Source organism: Ambystoma mexicanum, chromosome 5q (assembly GCF_040938575.1).
Source record: "Ambystoma mexicanum isolate Mex_15411 chromosome 5q, UKY_AmexF1_1, whole genome shotgun sequence".
Lineage (NCBI taxonomy): Eukaryota > Metazoa > Chordata > Amphibia > Caudata > Ambystomatidae > Ambystoma > Ambystoma mexicanum.
This window is the reverse complement of record NC_090933.1, coordinates 157,519,765-157,543,017: the sequence shown is the minus strand read 5'-3', so window position 1 is coordinate 157,543,017 and position 23,253 is coordinate 157,519,765. Positions and strand designations below refer to the sequence as shown.

General features: G+C 46.5%; 1 protein-coding gene across 25 annotated transcripts in view; it reads right to left on the bottom strand.

The window, feature by feature from the left end:
- Positions 1-23,253, bottom strand: part of EPB41L3 (erythrocyte membrane protein band 4.1 like 3) — a 971,190-nt gene that overhangs the window by 546,740 nt on the left and 401,197 nt on the right. For 23 of the 25 annotated variants that reach the window (XM_069620665.1, XM_069620670.1, XM_069620666.1 and 20 more), the window contains exon 4: positions 4,747-4,851. In XM_069620665.1, coding sequence (XP_069476766.1) covers positions 4,747-4,851 — 105 coding nt within the window. The remainder of the gene's footprint in view (positions 1-4,746; positions 4,852-23,253) is intronic. The other 2 variants (XM_069620668.1, XM_069620675.1) reach the window with 1 other exon arrangement.

Here is a 23,253-nt window from a genome sequence, read left to right as displayed (position 1 = left end):
CTTACCTTCCCGTTTTTTCTGCTTGATTGCTGAATTCTCTGATCGCTCCAGCTACTGTTCTCCTTCCTTCCTGTTCCTTGCAAATTGTTCTCATGATTCGCTCCCTGTCCCGCATTGCTACGGAGCCTTACTTTCACCTTCATTGATCCTGCTAAGTAGCCTTATAGCTTCACTACTCCACCTTCAGTCATCATTCCTCACAAGTGGACTGGAGTCCCCTTAATTCTCCTGTGATCCTACTATCCAACCTCCTGAGGTTTTTTGTGGCTTGCCCTTTTCCCTCTGGATACAGCGCGGAGCCCTTGAAGCGGGTTCAGTTTACATCCAGACCCCGTATTCAAGGGTCCAGTGCCGATTTCTCCTTCATCTACTGCTTAACATTTCTACAAAATAGCAGTAAGTGGGCTAGTTCTATCAAATCTCACACCTCACATCTGGTGATTGTTACATCACTTTTCCTTTTCTCGAAGTCCCCCACCTAAAGCTGGGGCATGATGGTGTGGTAGTCAAGGGGGCTGTCACGGAAAGCATGATGCTGTGCTCGGGGGCAGCGTGGTGATGATCCTCTGGCTATACACACCATGCCACCAGCCTGAGGCGAGGGATATTCACATGGTGCCATTATGAACTACGGTTCCTTTAGTAGCAGGCACCATCAATACCAGTGCAGGACTCACCCACCCATGTGCATGTCTCATTCCAAAACAAAGATGACAGAGAAGTCTCTTAAGGACTTGGTCTATCTAGCACGGTGAGTCTGGATCTCAAACAGCCAATTGCATTAATTCACCTGCAGGTGCCCAATCCCGGATAAGAAACAATTACCAAAGACTGCTACAGACAGACAGGGCAAACCCAGGGAATGGAAACAAAGTCCTAAGTAAACCCGACATGTAGTGTGGTTGTTTGGAGAAGAAGCCAGAGGTGATTGAGACAGTTGGAGAAAATGGCAAGAGCAGGAATTTGAACAGTGGAGCAAGGAAGCGGGTGGACAAAGGGCTGGAGGCAAGTACTGAAGGAAGGAGATAAAGGATATCATTGGGGGTTGGTGGAAAGAGAACAGTACAGTCTGAGGTGATGGGGGTGTAAAGAGGTAAACTCTAAGCATAAAAAGACTAACCCTGAAGTGGACGGTGGTCTAGAGCATATGATGAAGCATCAAAGAGGTGCAGCTAAAGCCAGATGCTAGGGAAGAGGAGAAGGGGATCACGGCAGGTCTTAAGTTATAAGCACGTGGAGGAATGCCAAAGAGAAGAGAGGGACTAGTTTGATGGGCTAAAGATCCAGAAAAATCGTTGTTGTAGAAGCCCAAGAGGGAGCTAGCCATTGTGCAGGTGTAGCCTCCTTTTTGACAGCCTGGGCCTTTGTAAGAAACCTGCTCCAGACTAAACTATTGGCACAGACCCCAAGTTGGAGCCCCATTCTAGATCCTGGAGGAGAGGTCACCACTGTATTCAAGTCACCTACAAACATTGCTAAAAAAGCAGGAAATCAAGAAAGGCCTTAGTAACGAGAAGCTGGTACAGCAATGCCCCTGAGACCCTAGAGGGCATTGCGTGGGATATTAGAGACATTCAGATTTAAGATCTTTTTTGAGTTTCCAACTATCTACTCTCCCCAAGCAAATCCTTCCTAACTATTACTTCTTGTGTTGTTCCTGTGTGCGAGTTTGATTGGGTGCTCTGACACAGGCTGGTTATGTCCCCATTGCTCTTGCAGTCCCATTTTCTTTTTTAGTTATGTAGCTTTTCTTGGCTGCTTAGACAAATAGATATTGCCCATCAAAAAATAAATCATAGAAATGGAGCTCATGGTATTTGAAACCAAAGAAAATATAAACTAACAATGATATATGATCTTAATCTTTTCAATGTACGAATATATGCCTTGTAAATGAAATGAAATGACAAATTGTATATTTTATATTTGTTCTAAAAATGTGTTTTATGACTTGTATTTGTAATATGTGTTTAATATGTGAGAAATATAATTCAAAATTTTGTAAAGGTTTAACCAAAAAAAAATAATAATAATAATAATAATTGCCCACCAAAAAGCCTTTCTAACTTTTTTGACTGTTTGATTTGAACCAGACCCCTGGCCATGAATGTCTCCTTATAGTCATCTCTGTGCACTCTTTTCTGCCTGCCGCATCCAGGAATGTCTGGATCATTGTAGTAAAAGTTCTTTGGCCTTCCTGCACAAAAATGTGTACTCATGCTCTTGCTTCTAACAATTTGTTGTCCCATTTGTTATGATAATCCCATTCTAGCAATTCTGATGCCATTCAAATGCTATGTGCCACATTGCCATTGTTTACTTTCCCTATTAGGTGGTGCTTCAGAGAAAGATGTGACCATTCAATCAATCAATCAGATACTTGTATTGCGTGCCGTCACCAAAGGCATCACAGCGCAGTGAAAAATACTGAAGAGAAAGTGAGGGATCACATAATCCCATTGGTATTCTTTTCTTTGCTTTCAATTCTAACATGGCATCTGGGGCAGGCAGAATGGGTTCCTGTTGCATTTGGGTACTGTGGTACAGGTTTGACTGATTTAACAGTTGTTGGGAGAGCACTGTATGTCTCCACTTTGAAATCCTTGCCAAGAAGGGTTTTCGGTTTGTGGAGGTTTAAGTGTTACCTCTAGGAAGTCTCTCTATTCATTTTGTTTCATTATTTGGAGATGATTATATGGGATGCTCATTAACATGTATTGCATAGTTAGCCCACTCACCACGGTCTTCATCCACCAAATGTTCCTTCTCCCATGGGTACAGGTCCCGTTCATCTGTATACTACCCCCGAGTGTCTTGCATCAATTTTGGAATTTTGAATGATATTTGCATGTAGTTTCTTATACCCACTTTTGTCCTTTTGCTAGTGCCCTTATGACCGAGATCATATGCAAGTTTGGAAAATGCACAGGGTCTACTGCTTGCTGTTGCATCCTTGAGATTAAGTTTGAAGGTTTTGTTTTGCTTGGGAATATCCACATAGTGAATCAAATTGGACTTGAACTTGATTTCTTTAAAATAAAATACCTAAACATTGATGCAAAGGGATAGCAATGTGTCTGCACCAAAAACATGGCACTGGGATTAGCGGTACTGGTGTGCTCCACCTTTATAATCTCTATGTCATGGCATCAAGCTCACCACCCCTTTTTAGTTTAGTCTATTAAGTAGCAAGCGATACCTATAAGCCTAAACTATTGCATTAGAGTACAGATAGGGAGAAATGGCATATGAGAAGGCACACGCAGCTTGTAGGTGTTGTTTGGTTATTTGCATATCCATTGACTAACCATGTTCATGCTAATTCCTATGACCATTCCCGCCAAGATCCTGCCCCTCCCTGCCCAAAACACTGCCTTGTGGGAACTCTAAAAGCTTACTTTAATGAAGCCTTACCATCAAATGTTGGACTCAAAGTACCTGACAGTGTTATTTGAAAGCAGTCATCTGAGACTTAATGACTTCATTGGAATGGCAAACCCGATACTGGTGTAAAAGTCTTACCCAGTTCTGCCTTCAGCAACTCGATTTATAAGCACTCTGCGCGTCCTTCACTGAAGTCCTGTTAAACAAGCATTGGCAAAGCAAACCGTTTTGGTTTACATATACGTTTTAGGCATTTGCCAGGCACTGCTATGAGATGCCCAGATACTTGCACTATAATGCACCTTGTACCATCAATGGCCAGTTAATACCACTATGTGAGTGCCTGGCAAGTGCCTTTCCCATGCCTACAGAAAAGCCCAACCTGTTGGCATTGCCATTGCTTGTTTTAGGAGTCACTGAAGACTCAAGCTCTTAATAAACTACATTTAGATGTGTAGACTCGGATAACTCTGAGTCTTCGCCATATACTGATAACGACTGGAGTCTACAGCCTATGGTGCCCACCTTTTCCCACTTGAATGTTTTGGGCTTCCATCTTCTGCAAGCTGCACAACTATCTTCATCATGATCACATTACAGAAACCAATTTCTCAGGAATAACACTGTTCACAAATTCCCTGGAATTGTTGATTACACTACGGACAATACTTAAATGGTGTTCTACTTTCATTTTAAGAGAACTTTATAATTAACAAGAATACATGTTTTCAGATATAGGACTTGGCCCGGTGCCAAATTCGTGGATCCGGAGGGCTTTCCATCTTTGTGATGCGGCTGGTGTTGACCCCAAAATACCCCATCTCTTTCGAAGTCTCATTTCGTCATCTTTCATGAGCGAACACGATGGTGGGGCTAAAAACAATCTGAAGATGGAAGAAGCATCCACATTATACTGGCATTGTTATAAGCTTGCCCATCTGCACTCCCCGCCCCAAAAGTAAACAAGTTGTAATAGCACATTGTAACCACTAGATGGTGACCAATGCACAGCATGTACATCTAAAAAGGGCTGGGCGATAACTAAGGGGCAACATACTTGTCTTGGAAGCAAGACAACACTGAGCAGTATGGCTACAACACGTGTCGTGTGTTTAGAGGCCTTCTCCAGCATGAAGCGCATAAAAGACCAATTTTTTTTTTTTTTTAGAACTACTAGATGGCGACCAATGCACAGCATGTGAATGTAAAACAAATCTGTGTTGCATAAATACCTATATGACATAATATATTCTAAATTATATGGTATAAAGATACAGCAAGACCAGATTCTAAAACAAACATTCTAGCCTCATAGATTGAACATTCACTGGGGAAAAACAAACTGAGGCATTTCTGATTTACCTTTTGATTCTCTGAATCCCGGTATGTCAGCCCAAAATAATCCTTTTCTAAGAGGTTCAAATGTTCACACACTTTGTCAAACAGCACTTGGCCTCTGGAGCGCTTCTGGGAAAAGAAATAACATTAATTTTACTGGTTATCAAAAAAAAAAAAAACACGAGATCAGTTTTATAAAAGTACTTTATGAAAGTCTATTATTTCCAAGGCCAAATATTCTAAACCGGGTATAATGCAGTCAGCCATTCCGTCTGTTAGAGGTATTGATTTGTAGGGGCATGAAATCTGCTGGAGTGATTAATCTGTTTCCCATAAAGTTTCAAGTCTGAATGTGGATTTATTGTAACATAAAAAAATAAAATCAATATCTGAAAAACCCACGTGTACTTGCATTTTATTCGGTCCCACAGCCATTGTAATTTAGCGTGCCACGAGATACTGAATACAACTATAGTAACAAAACCAATGTGCGTGGAACTGAACGTGAATGACTAGCTTGATGAAAATAAATCCCTTATTCGCTTAATATGGAGTATGCAAACTTCTTTAAAGCAATGGCATCGTTCAACTCTTGGAAATACAATGCATCATATGCATTTATAATAAATAGGCAAAGTGCTGAAATACTTGGCCAAGCAATGGGCTACACTCACAATTAAATAATGCCCACTTGAAAAACTGAAATCGCTGGGTTCCAATACATTAAAAAAAGTAAAATGAAATTTACAAAATTGCAATGCTTGCTTATATTACGATTAAACATACTCATGATGCGTTTAATAAATACATAATGGCTTCTCAGAAGATTGCTATAAAGCACACATTACACCAAAAATGCGTAATTGAACAATGTTTAACATCCATGCCTTAATGTACTCGTGAGAACTGTGGTCCACTTATTATTAACAATTCTGAGTTTATTTACAACACCAAAAACAATTATTTTAAACGTTACTTCAAAACACAAATGACCATTACAAAATCTAAATAAAGCATTTTAAAATACAGCAAGTCAAATTCCATAAAATAGCTCCTACCCAGTGGTGCACTCTCAAAGATACTGACCAATAAATGTAACCTCTGCAGTAAACAACCCCCTTTCTGTCTATAAAGCACCCAAAACACATACATATACAATATATTTAGCCATTGCAAATTGCTTTACAAAAGAGGAGCGTGGTTGCCACGTCGCATAATACAAATGACTTTAAAACCTGGTATTATTATGGTAACCGACAGGAAGAGCAGATCCATTCTCTGCTGGAGCCAAACCGCTCACTCACTCCCCCTACTCACTCAATCTTTGCCAGGAACCCAGCCCAAGTCTGAATTTCACATACAGTTAAGAGATGGCAATTGCATGATGGCCAGGCAGAACTTGCTTCTTGGCAAAGTCTCACTCAACAAATATTAAATATGTCTGGCGCCATATGTACTATTTATCCTTCTGAACATCTAGAGGGCGCTAGAGGGCCAACCAAGATGGCGGCTCCCCTGTAAGCTCTCGGCTACCTCCCACATGAATCCTGTTTAATCGCGGCAATCCTGAGGCGAAATCCCCAAATACGCAAGAATTACACTATTCCAGCGCAGCACTTCATCCCTGCCGAAAATCTGAAAATCCGGAGCAAATCGGACTCGCCTTCCGCGAGATATCTGCAGCATGGTACAGGCTGCACAATCGCGAGCAGCGCGGGCCCCTGGAGCGCCGGCTCGCCCAGCACCATACCTCTGCGAATAAGTAGGAGGAGCCGCGGACTCAACCACGAGACCCGCCGGGTCCAGCAACAGCGAGGATGCACCGGTGGGCAGCACTGCTGGAGTTGGCCCGCTGCGTGCAACCCTCTGCGACCTGCGGCGCCTCGCGGCACCGAGCGGCTCCCGCCCGCGCCAAAGCACACTGCCTGTCATCCGGAGCGCGCGGAGGAGACGCGCGGGACGGCGGTGGCGCTTCCCCGGCCCTGCGGTGCAGCTACAAGGTCCGCGCCCACACTCAGCAGAAAGACGGTGTCGGAGCGGACACCGGCAGGTGAGAGGCGGGAGGCGCGCAAAAGCACATAGAGGCATACAAAGCAAACGGGACAATAATCAACACCACTAAGCAAGGCTGGCAAAAAGGGGGACACCCTGTGGAGGTCCCCACTCCCCGAGACACTCCCGCCGATTCAGCTAAGCGACTGGCCATAAAGACACTTCACGCAACCCGGTCCAGGCCCCTCCTATTGCAGTGCGCAGCGACAAATATCTGCCTGCTTAACACCAGAAGCCAGCGGAACCCCCGCAGGGATAAGAACTTGTTCTCAAAACAGACAGCTACTAAATACCACCAGTCCCCCATGTGAAATTGTCCCGGCATAACTGTGCTGTGGCCCATCAACCGTGCACGCTTTGCCAGCGCCCCACAGGGCACACGTAGTAACCTGACACATCCACAAGAGCTGGCACAACCAATCCTTCCTGTCCCACGTACAAGGCATAAAACACAAAAAACCGGGCATTCCGACCCTGCCTCCAACAGCACAGGACAAACAGCCGAACGGCACCCACATATCCGCCAAGGCCAAGATGGGGAAAACTGACCTTTCCCAGAGAAAACTCAACTTTGATGCGGGCCCAGCACCCAAAACGCCCAGATCGGATAAGCGCCCAGAATCCCCAACTAATCCCTCAGCAGAAGAACACCCGCAACAACCAGACAGTAGGGAGATGTTAATGGACCTAAAAGCAGGGATAGGCGGCTTAGACAGCAAGATACACTCGCTCTCGTGCAAGGTGGACCTGCTGCAACACCGCCCCAATAAACACAGGGACAGGTCAGACTCCGTTGAACAAAGGGTCTCTGATCTGGACGACGGCGCATCAGCACTCACCACACAAGTCTCCATGCTAGAGGGCCAAATGAAAACTGTTCTGGCTAAAAATGAGGACTTGTAAGGTCGCTCCAGACGAAATAATATAAGGATAGTCAGAGTCAGGGAGCAGCAGCTACAAAACAAAATGGAGGAGCACATTGAGACACTATGCACTGAGCTATTTGGCCCCACTGCTGTCGCAATTATTCGTGGTGGAAAGAGCCCACAGGATCCCTGCAACCAGACCCATCCCGGGGACACCCCCCCCCGCCCGATCATAGCTAAGCTCTTAAGCTATAAGGATGGGGACACGATTTTAAGAATGGCAAGAGAGAAGGGCAAACTCCACTACGACGGAGACGACATTCAGTTTTATCCAGACTTCTCTCCATCAGTCCAAGCCCAAAGGGGGTTGTTCACCCATGTTAAACACAGGCTGCGCGGTAACCAAATCACTTATTCGATGCTCTTCCCTGCGAAACTACATATTCAACATGAGGGAAATACCCATTTCTTCAACTCCCCCAGGGAAGCCACACTGTTCCTCGACAGGCAGGGATGTAAACCCGCAAACCAAAAGGCCGGATCTGCAAGAAGAGAAAGGGCGGAGAGAATCCCGCCTTGATGAACACCCGTAGCACTGATCCAAAGCAATACGGAAACAAGCCATCAGGTCAATCTTCGCAACCTGGAGGTGGGGGCCTAAGTCTTGGAAGGCCACCTGTGCCCCGTGCACAGCACGTTTTGTGTTCTAGTGGGGGCGGGGGGTTCCAAACGGACAAGTTGGGGGTTGCCCGTGCAATGAAAGTTGTTATAATATTGTTGTTGTTCAAAGTGCACGCCATGCACTGCCGCCCAGGCCCCAACCTAGACCCGGGTCCCACAGCCGCCCCCCACACACCTACATGTCTGAAGAAGATCCCACACATCCCAGTCGGCCCACGCACCGGGACATCACCAAGGAGATGTTTACCGCTACACCCTTAAACGGGTTCCACATAAAACACCATCGTGCCAATTCAAAGTAGCAACTTGGAACATTAGAGGGGGCAATATCCCAGCCAAGACACATAAGATCCTGCAACTGCTCAGACGGCACAATATCGAGGTGGCAATGATTCAAGAAACCCACCTTCTGCCTCAAAATAAACACCTCTGAGCCCGCAATTGGGGATGCCACCGCTACTTCTTTTCTTGCTCATCCTACGCCAGGGGAGTCGCAATCCTCATTCACTCTTTGCTGTGTTTTCGCCTGATCAAAACGGAAAGGGACAGCGATGGAAGAGCACTCCTGGTACAGGGGATTGTGGAGGGAGAGGAGGTGGTATTTGTCAATTCCTACACCCCTAACACAGATGGCGCAAACAATTTCAAGTGGGTGCTGTCCCTTCTAGCGCAAGTGCGCAACGCAACCATAATCTGGGGAGGTGACCTGAATACACATCTCGACCCACAGAAAGACAAGTCACAGCCAACAACAGCGAACCCATCCAAGGCCAGCCTACAAGTGCAAGAGATCTGCAATCTGATATATGGAGAAACCAGAACTGGGAAATCAGATACTACACATATAACTCAAGCGTCCATAATACTCGTATCGATTATCTGCTAGTCTCTGCACACAGCAATTGGCAATGGGGCAGTTGCCAAATACTCCCCAAAACATTCTCAGATCACGCCACTGTAATACTCGAAGGATACCTACCGGCTACCAGACCACGGCCTCACCACTGGCGCTTTAAACCCAGATCACTTGCGGATCAAGTATTTGCTACAGAAATACGCAAAGAAATCAGCACCTTCCTTGAAATTAACCAGGGCACTGTCAACTCCGCAGGGGTGCCGTGGGAGTCACTCAAATGCTATGTAAGAGGTGTCTGTCTGGCTAAGGAAAACGGAATTCTGAAACTAATCCGACGAGAACTAGGCGCCAGCGAAACTCACCTGAAAGGCCTGGAAAATCAGCAAGCCATCACTAATTCGGACCACATCCAGGCAATGTTGAAAGAAGAACTTCTCAACTTCAGAAACCAAGCGGAACGCAAGATAACATTTCTAGGCCACAATCACAGAATTGGACAATATGGCGAAGGCCAGAAACCTGGAGATCTCCTTGCATGTCTCATAGCTGCAGATAGGAAACCAACAAGGGTGGATAGTATCCGATCACCACAGGGAAATATACTACATAAAGAAGAAGACATAGTCGAAGTTTTCAGAGCATTCTAGCAAGAGCTATACAGTGCCAGGCACCCAACAGACACTGAGGCGATTCGTAACTATCTCAATGACACAGAACTGTACTGGGTGGAGAGGGAACACTGCGAGCCACTGAACGACCCCATCACACTAGATGAGATCCAAGAAGCAATAAAAAGTCTACCGCCATCCAAAGCCCCAGGACCCGACGGGTTCTACAATGTTTTCGCCCCAGTCATAGCCCCCCTCCTCCTAAATGTCTTTGAAGAAGCAATTGAATCCAGCATCCTCCCACAAACACTAAGAGAAGCCAACATAATTCTCCTGCACAAAAAAGACAACCCCCCCGAAGAATGTAAATCCTATCGCCCAATATCACAATTGATATGCTACAGCAGCTCGGACACGGGAAACAGTACAATCTGGTCTCGCTTCTCTATAATCAACCCCAATCAGCAATCACCCTTGGGTCGACTCGGTTGGCATATATAAATCTCCAACGCGGCACCAGACAGGAATGGCCATTATCTGCCATGATATTCGCCCTAGTGATGGAGCCCCTAGCGACTGGCCACAGAGAACGGCAAATTCAGAGAGGGCTCAAAATAGGACCTCATCGTTTGATAATATCCCTCTATGCCGATGACATAGTCCTGTACATGCAAAACCCCAGCGAAAACCTCAACCCGATCATGCGTGAAATAATAAAGTTTGGGTTCGTATCAGGGTTGAAAATCAATCAAACCAAATCAATCATATTCCCCTTAAACACCAAGACCAGAATATTTAAAGATGATTTCAACTTTCATTGGGAAAAAGCCCACATCCGATACCTGGGAATCCTGATGTCCCTGAACCACCACGACATATTTAAAGACAACTACGAAAGCACACTGAGAACACTAAGGGAAAAGGTGAACAGGTGGAAAACTCTCCCGCTCACCCTCTGGGGAAGAGCCTCGTTGGTGAAGATGGTAATTCTCCCCAAATTTCTGCATCAATTCTCCAACATCCCTATCTTGTTGTCACGTCGCTTCCTGGGAAATCTGAGTCTGGTTCTAGACCTCATCTGGGCGGGTAAACCCGCAAGGGTGGCATACACGTCCCTCGTACACCCTGTCACCAAGGGTGGCCTAGCGCTACCCGATATGGAACGATACTACTGGCGGCCCAAGCCAAGTTTCTCAGTCACTGGTATGAGCCCTAGTTCGTAAGACCACACTTCCCTTGAGCAGAATCTCTCGCACTTCCGGTTGACACTGGTGACAATGAGATCCACTTTCGGGGTTCCACAAAGGGCGGATATCTCCTGAAGGTCTTCCTGAGCAAACTCCCACTCGTGGGAGACCGCGCTCTGACTGCTCAGAGCGTCCGCAGTCGTATTGTCGTCTCCGGCCAGATGAACTGCCGAGATCGAAATTTCCTGCTGTATGGCCCAGAACCAGATCTGCATTGCCTATCTACACAACGGAAGTGACCTTACCCCCCCCACCCATTTTTGTTAAGGTCAGGGCACTCTCCCCTCCCCCCGCACAGAGGGCAGAAACGCCTTCAGGGCTGGACTCCGACTGACACCAACGACCGCTGGTGGTCAAGTCGTTGGCATGAGCGCCCCATCCTGTGAGGGAAGCAACCGTCACTACAGTCACCTCTGGCCACGGTTGCCAAAACTGTTCCCCCTTCATCAGGTTCCCTTTGTCGGCCCACCACAGAAGATCCTGGGAGACCGAGAGTGGAATCTGAACGGGATACGACATCTTGCTGGAGAACTGTGACCACTGCATCTTGAGAGCCCACTGCAGGGATCTCATCCGCAGCCGGGTCACTTGCACCAGAAAAATGCAGGAGGCCATGAGGCCGAGTAACCTTAAGAATTCGAGATGTGATGAGCCATTACCTTGGGAGGCAAACACTTCCCCGAGGACGTGTCCAACACAGCCCAGATGTACTGGAGTTGTTGGGAAGGTGTCGGGTGCGACTCAGGGAGAAGCCAAGCCTGTGGAGGGTGCGGCAGATGACACCGAGATGATCCAACGCTAGCTCGGGAGAGCGTGCCCGGATTAGCCAGTCATCAGGTAGGGATATAAATGAATCCCCCCCTCTCGCCTGAGGTACGCTGCCACCACCACCATGAGCTTAGTGAAGACCCTCGGGCAGAGGTCAATTCGAACGGCAGGACCCGAAACTGAAAGTGCGAGTCACCAGCTGCAAACCTCAGGTACTTCCTGTGCACGGGATGGATCGGCAGATGGAAGTATGCATCCCAGAGATCCAGAGACACCAACCAATACTGAAGTTGAAGGGCCTGGAGGACTTGAGAAAGAGTGACCATCTTGAACTTGTCCTTCCTGAAAAGTTTGTTCAACCAAAGCAAGTCCATGGTGGGTCTCAATCCCCTGTCTTTCTTTGGGATCAAAAAATAAGGGGAATACCATCCCTTGTTCCTCTCCGCTACAGGCACCAGTTCTATGGCGCCTTTCTCCAGCAGGGACAAGATTTCCTGCGCAAGGAGCGGATCCGGACTCTTCAAAGAGTGGTTCCACGGTGGATTGTCATGAGGCCGCCGAAGGAAGGGAAGGCAGTAGCCGTGGACAATGGTATCCAGAACCCACGCATATGAAGTAATGGCCTGCCATTCTTCGAGATGCTGAGACAGTCTGCCCCCAACCGGCGAACCATGGGACATGGCCTCACGACTGTTTGGAAGCGACTACGGCAGTGCCTGAAGGCAAAGAGGCAGCTGCCTGAGCGGCTTTGGCACCACGATTTCCCCAACCACCACGGGTACTTTTTCGCTCTGCCCCTTTGACTGGCAGCTCCTCTCGTTCTACCAAAAGAGGAGTAGAAATGAAAGGAACCTCCCCTCCACTGCTGTCCCCTAGGACGAAAAGGCAGAGCTTGACGCACCGCGGCGCTTAAAGATTTCGCCGCAGCTTTTGAGGTCTGCAATCTCTCAAGGCTTTCGTCAACCTTGCTGCCAAATAAATGTGTGTAATCAAAGGGCATGTTCAGAAGACAGCTTTGCAAACCCCGAATTTGGCAACCACGCAAATCTGCGTATAACGGTGCTCGCAGCCATGGACCGGCTCACACTGTCCGCCGTATCCAAACCCGACTGAAGGGCCTCACACATGGCATCCTTGCCATCCTGCATGACAGCAAGGAAACCATCCCTTTCTTCCCCCTTGGGAATACGCTCAGCCGCAAAAGATGCACAATTCCACAGAGTGTGTGTAAACTTTGCCAAGGCACACGTGGAGTTGGCCGATTTCAAAGCCATGCTCCCAGCAGAAAACACCTTCCGTGCCCAAACGTCAAAGCGATTGTCTTCCCTATCCGGAAGAATGGAAGGGTACACCGCCTGCCTCGAAGTGGCAGTAGCCGCCTGAACCACCAAACTCTCAGGAGTGGGGTGAGTAGATAAATAGCTGGGGTCGCTAACGGAAGGGCGGCATTTCTTGGTCAAGGACTTAGTAATAGCCGGAAGAGAATCCGGGGACTGCCAAACAGCCCCCACCCTTTTCTGCAAGGAAGGTTGAAAAGGCAAAACCCGGTCAGAGGACGGACCCTGATCTAAAATGTCTGTCAGATCGTCATGCACAAAGTCTTCAGGAGGACTGGACCAGCCCAGATACTCTGAGACCCGTGACATGAGCCTTCTGTACGAAGACTCTGCATGACCCCCAGGCTCAGGTCTACCAAAGTCCACTTCCGGGGAAGTGTCCAACCCACTGGCATCATGGAGGGACTGTCTCAACTCCTTCAACTGACTATCACCAGAAAATTGTGGAGCCTCATCCAGTTCACCAGGGTCCTCAAACTCCAATCTCTACTCCTCTTCATAAATGTCAGCCAGAGGGAGGCGAAACCCAGGTATGGTGACAGAAGAGGGCCTGGAGGCCACAACTATTCACACAGACTTCGACGCAGCCTTCTTCGGAGCATCCACTATGTCCAGGAACTCCAAAGGCACACTCCAAGAAAAAATCCCCAAAGGCGCAGAAAGCGTTGAAGGCTTCGACGTTGAGAGCGCCAAAGGCTTTGGCGTCGACGTCGACACAGGTGCCGATGGCGCCGTGGGCTGGTATGACGGCAAAGCATCGACGTCCGAGTCAGACGGACACAGCGCCGACCGAGTCGATGCCGGCATCGAGTCCTCCATAGGTAACTGCGGTCTCGCTGGGGATGAGGACCGAGACCTAGAGACACGTCATTTGCGGCTTTTCGATTCCTTGTCCGTGCGGGACCTCGGCGGGTCCCGATGTGTCGTGTCGCGAACCCGAGCCCGAAGGCGTGAGAGCCACAGAACGAGATCGATCCTAGCCGGCTTTGTCAGAAGGCGCAACCAGATCCATGTCCTGCAATTGAAAAATCGTCATCATGGATTTTTTAAACGCCACCCATTCCTCCAAAGTCGAGGACTTTGTAGGGCACGTAACCTTCCTCACGGCACCATCTGAGGAGGAGGATGGAAAAGGCGACCGGTTATGGCGCTTCCTCGAGTGCCGGGACGAGGAAGGCGAGTGGCGGGAACCACTCCGGGACCGAGATCCTTGGGTATCCTGACGCAGAGAGTCGCCCCTCAAGTTGTCGGTGGAAACCGACTTGGACTTGGAACCACGAGACTTAACATGCTTCGAGCCCCTACCTACCTGGAGGTTCCCCTTCTGCTCCCATAAGGCCTTGGCAGTCAGTGACTGGCATTTCGAGTAGTCGGTGTCGTGTGACTTGCCCAGGCACCACAAACAAATGCGGTGGGGGTCGGTGTCATGATGCCTACCCCCAGGGACCCAGACTAAGTCCACCAACCCTGGAAGCAGGCATCAAGTTATTCCAAGCAAGCCCAACAACCCCTGCTAGGGGCTATTTGGGTGCAGTCCTGGCGTCTATGGTGCCAGGCTCATATGGAGAGTCAGTCCTGGCACCATAGGCGCCAGGCTCAGATTAAAACTTACCTGATGCAGACCATGCTGCAAACTTACCTGATCCAGACCATGCTGCAAGAGCTCCAAGCCAAAAGAGGCTTGGAAGGGACTACTTTACCTAGGGACTATTTTTTACTCGGGTGGGGCTGGGGAGGAATACTTACCTGGGACTACTTTGGAGGCTATTTAAACCACGCCCGAAGAGCAGCACACGCTTCGCGTTATTCTGCATTCAGCAGCGTAACGCTCACCGTGTCTGCAAGTCTGCATCCGGTCTTCTGCCACGCCCACCTCGAGTCTGGAGATCCTAGAAAAAGGGAGAAAGAAGGAGAAAAGGTTAGAACAAGAGCAATACCTTTGATCCTTACCTGAATTCCTGATCCACCGCGCCTTCGAGCTGGAAGACAGAAGTTATTTTATGCGCGTCGCCTCACCTGCTGCAGCGCTGCGCTGAACTCACCGGCCTTCGCAGCATCTTCACATTCCACTGCATCCTTCTGCATGTTCCCGCCGCACTCCAGCACCTAAGGGGAAGGCAAGAACAGCAAGGTGAGCCAAGGGAATAAACAGAGGCAATATTAGTTCCCCCCCATAGACTTACCTGATTTTACCACCGGGGGTACTATTCCTCTTCACGGCTCGGTGCAGCTTCCACTACATCCTCGCCGAACCCTGGCCCCTAAGGGGAAACAAAAGGAAAGCAAGGTGAAACAAAGGGACAAACAAGGGGAAACCTCCTCAACACAATAGACTTACCTGATTTTACCGCCGGAGGCATTATTCCCCGAGGCTTCATACTTTCTCTCAGTGCCTGAATAAGGGAGAAAGCAACAGGTTACATACTGACATTATTTTATTGAACTGTGTTGGATAATACAAATCCTTACCTGAATATTACCGGTTGCCACAAGGAACTCTTTGCTAGGGTCAAGCTGCAACCTGCAAGGAATCGCACAAGAGTGAAAGTCAGACATTTGAACTCTTACGAACTACATACTTACGGCATCTTGCCGGAAATCTCAGAGTCAATATTGTTCTGGAACTCACCAATTCCTTCAAGCCAGTGAAGCAACTGGTTATCTACGCGCCCCTGCGCTCAATGCAGGATGGAGAGCTCATCTTTCCAAACCATCAGGTGAGACTATAAGAGGACATCAAAGGTGATCAGTGGGGAGAACAGTGGGAGTGGGGGGGAGGGGGGTTAACGCTCAACTCCACGGGTGGTTAATTCCCTTTCTCCATTTGCAGAAGAATATTCCTACGGGCCAAGCAAACGAAGCTAGGTGGGCCAGCCCAGTCATCTCGGCACTACGCATCACATTGGTGGAGACCACAGCTGTCCAGTTCAGATCGACGCCCCTGTGGGAGCCAGGTGAGCGTAACAGTCGGTGAGCGACATCTTCGACTTGCAGCCCCGGCAGTTATTAAAGCCAGACTGCGGAGTTAGAGGGGTCGAAGAGAAAGACATCTTCTACGAAGAAAACACACGAGGCGCGCCGAGTCACAGGAAGTTAACAGGTTTGCGGAAAAAACAGAACTGAGGCTTCAGGCGCCGTGCGTCCTATTTATAACATCCTGTGACGTCGCCCTCGACGGAGGCCTTCGAGGGACATGGACCCGACGCCATTGACGCAGGACCCCCTCTGCCGAAAAAATGTCCTAAGTGCACAGCTGTGGACATTACATGTCTAAGATGTGGAATGCGTTGAAGGACACAATCCATTCGAAATAAAATGACTTTTTAATGCTGCATTTGTGAATGAAGCCACTTTGGGCCTAACAACCCCCAACAAGCTACAGGGCATGGGAGATGCTTTCCCATGAGAAAAGTGTGAACACTTTTTTTTCCAGCTCAATTATACAGGTTTTTGACTCAGCCTGGAATTGGTTCTAAGAAAGCCAGGCATTACAAAGCAAAACAAATGGTGCTCATTTACAATTTACACATGTTCTTGAGCTTAGGGTGAAGCCCCTTATAAATACAATGTATTTGCTCCGGGACATGTTCTGTACCGGCGCCCTCTTAAGAAATCAAATCCCCAATCTTCCAGCGGGAAGGAAATTTGCACTGTCAAAACTTGGATTCTGACTAAAGTGATAGAGAGTGGCTGTAATTACTCAAGGAGGAGGGACTGAATCAAAAACGGCCCTACAAGCTAAGTACTTAATGAACTTTAGCCATGATGACTAGGCTTCTCAGGAGTCATAAATGCCCCCAGCTTGGTGCTCAAAGGAAATGGTTTGCCATTTCAGATTGCAATGCGTCATATGTAAGAAATAATGCACTATGGGAAATTTACATATGCAATCCTATGTTCTCTTATAACTATTGAATGGAAGGTGCTAGTGACTGAATTTTTTTAAATGTTGAGGGTGAAACACTTGATCAGCTGTCAGTAAAACTATATTATAGTGATATGTTCATTATGTAAATTAAGCAAATGTGGATATCTTTGCACAGACATGGCACATGCCAGTGATTTATATATCGATGTCAGCAAGTCTGCTATTGCGAGATGGAAATAATGTGTTGAAAGGAAAAATTTAAAAATCTGTAACTAATCCACCATACGTCATGCTGAGACAAAACTTGCAGTTTTTGGCTCACCGAAGTGAAAGTAATCTGATGAACTGATTAGTAACGAACACATGTGTAGAACATGCTGTTCCAGAAAGCTACACTGTTTTAATTAAGAATTATCCAAGTTGACATCACATCAAACAGGAGGGAAAATGGGTGCAGTAGTTACTCCCATCAAGCTGCCCTCATCATTGATATGCCCAATGAGCATTGGGGGGAGGGAGGGTGGTTTACTGTGAAGTTACTTGTGGAACACTGTCCAATCACATACAAAGACCAAATATATTAGACAATTATTCCCCCTAATGAAGGGAGAGGTTTCTGCTCTATAAAAGTTCAAACTGATGGATTCTGAGGGGGACACTTTTAAGACTGGCTGACAGAAGGAGAGAAAGAAGTATTGATATCAACAAAGGAGAATGGAATAGATAGATTTCCTTTTGGACCCATCTTTTCATTACCAGCAGTGCACTGCAAGAGCGGTGTACCTGGAGTTAAAGTCCCAGGCCTTCTTCAGTGAGAAAGACAGCAGACAGGCCCAAATACAGAAAGAATGGAACCAGACTTTGGAGGGAAGCTGACACCATCTTGCACATTGATGCCCACCTGCTCTCATTTAACTATGAGCTCGAACAGTGGGTAATTACCACCAGGTACGCCCAGTCACTGAGGCATAAGTAACAAATGTGAGTCCCACAAATGCAGGCCACTTAAAATGTAATCATCATCAATCACTTTATTGTGGCATAATCCGTAAAAGTTATGCATACACCAAATACGTCTGATAATTATTAAAAACATTTTCACACAAATAATAAAATCAATTGCCTGTTGATATTGCGTACAGTACCTGATACATACAAGAATGAAAAATACGTCCTTAAACATGGAATGATGCTGTTACATAAGTTGGATATAATGTAAACAATTTAAAAAAGAAATAACCAAATTCACTGCAAGCTCATAATCATCAGTTCAAGTTAACAAAAGCAAGAGCATTCCACATTTTGATCCTTCTCAGCCAGACTTTATGCACATACTTGGCAATAAAGAAAAGCGCACCCAAATTAAAGCCTTCACAAAACTACATTGCTACCACTACTTGTCGGATAGCAGCCTGTTTAAACAGGGGGATTCGATATTTCACTCTATGATCTTTTGCAAAGGTTATACAGATCATAGTGTGGGTATCCATTTCTGAACGAAAGAGCCCACCATCAAACTACTGAGGTGAAACGCTACAAAAAGTGCATGTGCATGGCGTGGTTGCAAAAAAAATACAAGTAGGTTCTTACCCAAAATCTGCCTTTGAGTTTAGGTCAATTCTACCAGTACTGAGTCTTTCACACGCTGCCACTAACACCTGAAAAGCTCAACACCGGCCCATTCAATCGACCCTTTAGCCCCGCTGGTCATGGCTTCAGGGGATAACCAGTGTTCATCAAGGTTCATTTATTTGGCCAAGTTTTTATGTGCCTAAACCAGGGAAGTGATTTTGCACCTTCCAAAGACACCACATGCCTTAGAACTTCCCTGTAGCGAGCCAGATCAGGCAAATACCACAGTCTAGCCAAGTACTGTAGCGGTTTTACCCTGATTAGATTTTCTATTGAAGATCACACTCCATACGCAGACCTGCACCAGGGGTACCCACTGGTAACATGAAGTGACCTCAAAAATGTGTTTGCCACAGTGCTCAATGATTAGGCACCAGCGAATCCCCAGATTTCTGCCCCATAAGAAACTGAGGCAACCGCCTGCAACTGGTAAAGCTGGAGAGCAGGGGTAACCACCACTATTATGGCTATCGTGGAAGTGTCTGATGCCCCCAACTATATTTAACCAATGTCACAGTTGTTGTAGTGACTTGCTTAGTCCACAGCCCATTCTCAGAGAATCTAATCCCCAAGTTAGTTATATTCTTGGACTTGTTCAAGCAGGGTTCCCCCTACTTCGACACTGATTCTCAGTGATCTAGCCAATCTGCGTCTGAAAACCATCACTTTAATTTTCCCTTTGTTCATCTCTAATCTGAGGTCCTTACACTTCTTCAGAAATGTGGCAATGGTATGTCTCAAACCCATTGGAGATGTTGCAAGCAAAACCGTGTCATCTGCGAAAAAGCGAGCTTGGTAAGAAGATTTACCCATCTTACAGGAGTAAATGCTATCTAACTCGAGTTCAGCAATCACTTCATGTATATATAAGCTGAAGAGCAAGGTTACCAATACGTACCCTTGTCTTACACCTCTCTGGATACAAATAGGATCTGTTGACTCGCCCCCCCCCCCAAAACCCACCTAACAGTAGCTTTATTGTCCGAGTATAGTGACTGAATTAACAGTAGTAACCCCAGGGGAATGTTGTTCTTTACCAGAAGCTTCCACAAAAAGTTCCTAGGGACACAATCGAAGGAGGTGCTAAGGTCTACGAAGACCGCATACATGCTTGCCCGTTTTAGAACGGTATAATTTTTTAGCATTGAAAACATGATTGAGTACTGGGGCGCATATCTGCGGTTCAACCTTAAACAGATCAGCTGGGTTCTTATCAGGACCTGGGGCTTTATTGCTAGCGTCTTAATTGCCTTTGTTACCTCGCCTTCTTTCACTACTACTGGGTTTGGCACTGGGACGGAATAGCTCCAATCCATCGGCTCCCATAGCTGTCAATTGGGTCATTATACAAAGCCCCAAAATGTTTCTGCCAGGATTGGGATGGAATACTGTATTGGCGTGTAGTCGAGGCCTGCTAGCCCCTCCCAGCTTCCTTTTTCCAGAACAAACAGGAATCACTCTGTTTACAGGCCACGGTTAGGGCATCCCATTTATCCCTGACAAAGGCACCCTTTTAGCACCTATCGTAGATTTGTAGTAGGCCCGAGCAATTTTAACCTAGATTTCTGTATTGGTTGCCCCACCTTAAGACATTCCAAATGGCTTTTCTTGGCAGCCCGGCAGTCTGCATCGAACCAACTCGCTAATGCAATAAACTGTTTGTGCAACCTAATCGATACAAAGTGCTGCATGTGAAAAGCATTCCATCTCTTAACACCAATAAGGCTCTCAAACTAGCTCTTAAAGCAAAGAAAAAAACAAATATTTGGCATGCAGAGGTTCTTATCCCTATGTCCTGATAATGGTAAGGAGCTATGCTTCAGTAGGAGGTGCGGGCTATGATCTTTGGTTTGTGGATTTTAAATGGTATCCTTTCCTTCGCTTTGTTAAACTGCCCATTGTATGTATTGGATAGATACCACCAGCACAACTACTCACTCTGGTCACACATTTAAAGAAATTCCCTAGTTGATTTCATCTTTCTCTTCCTCCCATCTCGCTCCCATATCCAAGAGTAATGCTTGAGGCTACCAGTAAACCACTGCTCACATGACCATACAACACAAGTATTACAACCGACACCAGGAACCCAGGATAAGTGTCTACTACCACTACTCTCCCAAGCTACTCATTTATGCAATTTAAATAAATTGCACTAGACTGGATTTCTTTCCTCCAAATACATTCCTGCATACTAGGGCACTGCTTGAGCCCACAGGACCACCAAGGGTCATCGACATGTGACTTAAGTCCCAATGCCCAATCTAGGGTTGGATGATTTATTGAGTTTTGGAGCAATATCTATTTATTTTCAAAATCAATATAGGATGAGACAATATTGTTAACATTGAGATATATGGGACATATTACTCACCGTAATCGTATTTCTGATGCTTGTATGATCAATGTCTTATAAATAAAGGTGTTTGTGACATCTCACATGTAGTTGGCTTTAAACTGAGCATTTAAACCACAAACAATATCAAGCTATATATTGCATATCGGCATTCAGCCTAAGAATATTGAATCATGACTTTTGACCCATAATGCAAAGCTCTAGCATTCAGGGCAGCTTTCCCGGCCAGCGAACATAGCACAATGCTACAGGTGACACCTGATTGCATTGCTTGGCCACAACCCAAACTACCAAACCTCCTAGTATTGGACCCATATCCACTTGCTGACCAGGTAAAGGACTATGCCCTAAAGTACCCTCTTGTTCCCTTTACAGATTATCCTCTCAAACTATTTGTTTAATATAGGTTTGCACAGGAATACTGTAAACCTGCCTTTTTGCCCCCGGGGGCGCTAATCTGTGTTTTCAGATACAGTGGTCCATCTGCACTGATATTCTGCTCTTGCCAATTAGCACTGTGAAGCTGTGATTCTGCCAATTTGCACTACGAGTTAAAAGTATGTAATAATTAGAACTGGAGGTCTGATTCCTACTAGAATGCCCCTTATGGTCTAAGTCTGCAGGATTGTACTTTGAATTTTAATTGCACTGAAGTTCATCTCTGCTGATTTACCTCTACTCAACTCCTGTTAATGTGTGCTTTGAGATCTAACTCCGCTAATTTCCACAGTGGGAACTAATTCTGCTAGTTTGATTTCAGTCAATTAAGTTTTACATCTGGTTTATTTAAATGGCCCATTGATGTACCCCACACAGCCAAACCGCTCAGATGTATTGATCAGATAAGTAACAGACTATGCCTATTGGACTACAGTCCAAACACATCAAAGTGCTCACCCGATATAGTGAGTAAGGGGGGGTGTGCCTTACCATGTCCATCATCCACACAGCACCAATAGAATCTTGCATTGCCCCCTGTACTCTTTCTAACCTAACATAGACTAGCTTTCTTGCAAAACCCAAAGTGGCAAGAGGCGCAGTAGATGGCAGCAGTTGCCTTGCATAAAACCCAATAACATAGGAAATGTATTTATGCATTTATAAATAAATGCAATAAAGAAAGAAAATGGGGTAAAGTCAACTGACAATCATGTGACAAGAAAGGGGTGCTCGGGAGGAGTCCAGTCACTACAGGAACAGAGACAAAACAAGTGCGACTAGAGGGATGCAAGCTAGTCCAATACACCGGCCCAGTCATGAAAGAAGTGTTAATTGCCTGTTAAATGAGTTTGTCATTGTGGGCTTCTATTAAGCACCTCTTTGCCCTTGAATGTGAAGTGATGTCCGCTAATGCCGCTCATATTGGCACCATCTCTACATGTGAAGCAACACATCTTCAAATGGAATACGTTATTGTTAGGTTGCTGAACATTTATACTGTGGCAATCATCACCAAAGTGCTCTTATGGCGCCAGGACCCTATCGAAGGTTTCCATATTTTCCAGCCACGCAGGGTGGCCAGGCTGTATTCTGGGGAGGAAAGAGAGAAGAGGGAAAGTGAGGGTCAGGGAGCGGGAGAAATAGAAAAGGGACACAGAATGAGAAATTGGTAAGATTCGGGGTCAGGGTAGGTTATAGGGAATAAGATTGTGTAAAAAGGGGTGCATGTTTAATGTATGACCCTGCATCACAGAAAATATCTTGTTTTAAACATTTGTCTGTAATGGTATTTCCTACTACTTTGGCAGGGTTGTGAAAAACCATAGGGTCTTCTCACTCCTTCTCCCCCTGGATCCTCTATTCAGGTGGCCAGGGAAAGGCCATTGCTTTTGGACCCTGAACCTGGGGGTGGAGAAGCAAGGGAGGATCACCTGGGTGGAGGGTCCATGGGGATTAGGAGTGGGGTACGCACTGGCGAGACATGGTATCCCCCTTTCCCTATTCACAACCAACCTACCCATCCCCTGGCCTTTATGGGCTACTGTAGACCCTCTCCCCTCATTTCCACACATTGTACCTTTTATAGTACTGAGACGAGGAAGAGGGACAAAGAGTAATGGACACCAAGACCTCTTTTCACCACTGTAGTACTGGGACGAGGAAGATGCTTGCAGAGTACTTGCAAGGTCAGGCATGTCCCTTTAATGAGAGCCAGGCAAACCCAATTGGGAATACACACCTGTGGTTGCAGGTGTATAAAGGGAGACCAATGGAAGGGAAAAGAGAGCAACAGGGACGCCTGTGTATGAGAGACAAAGGG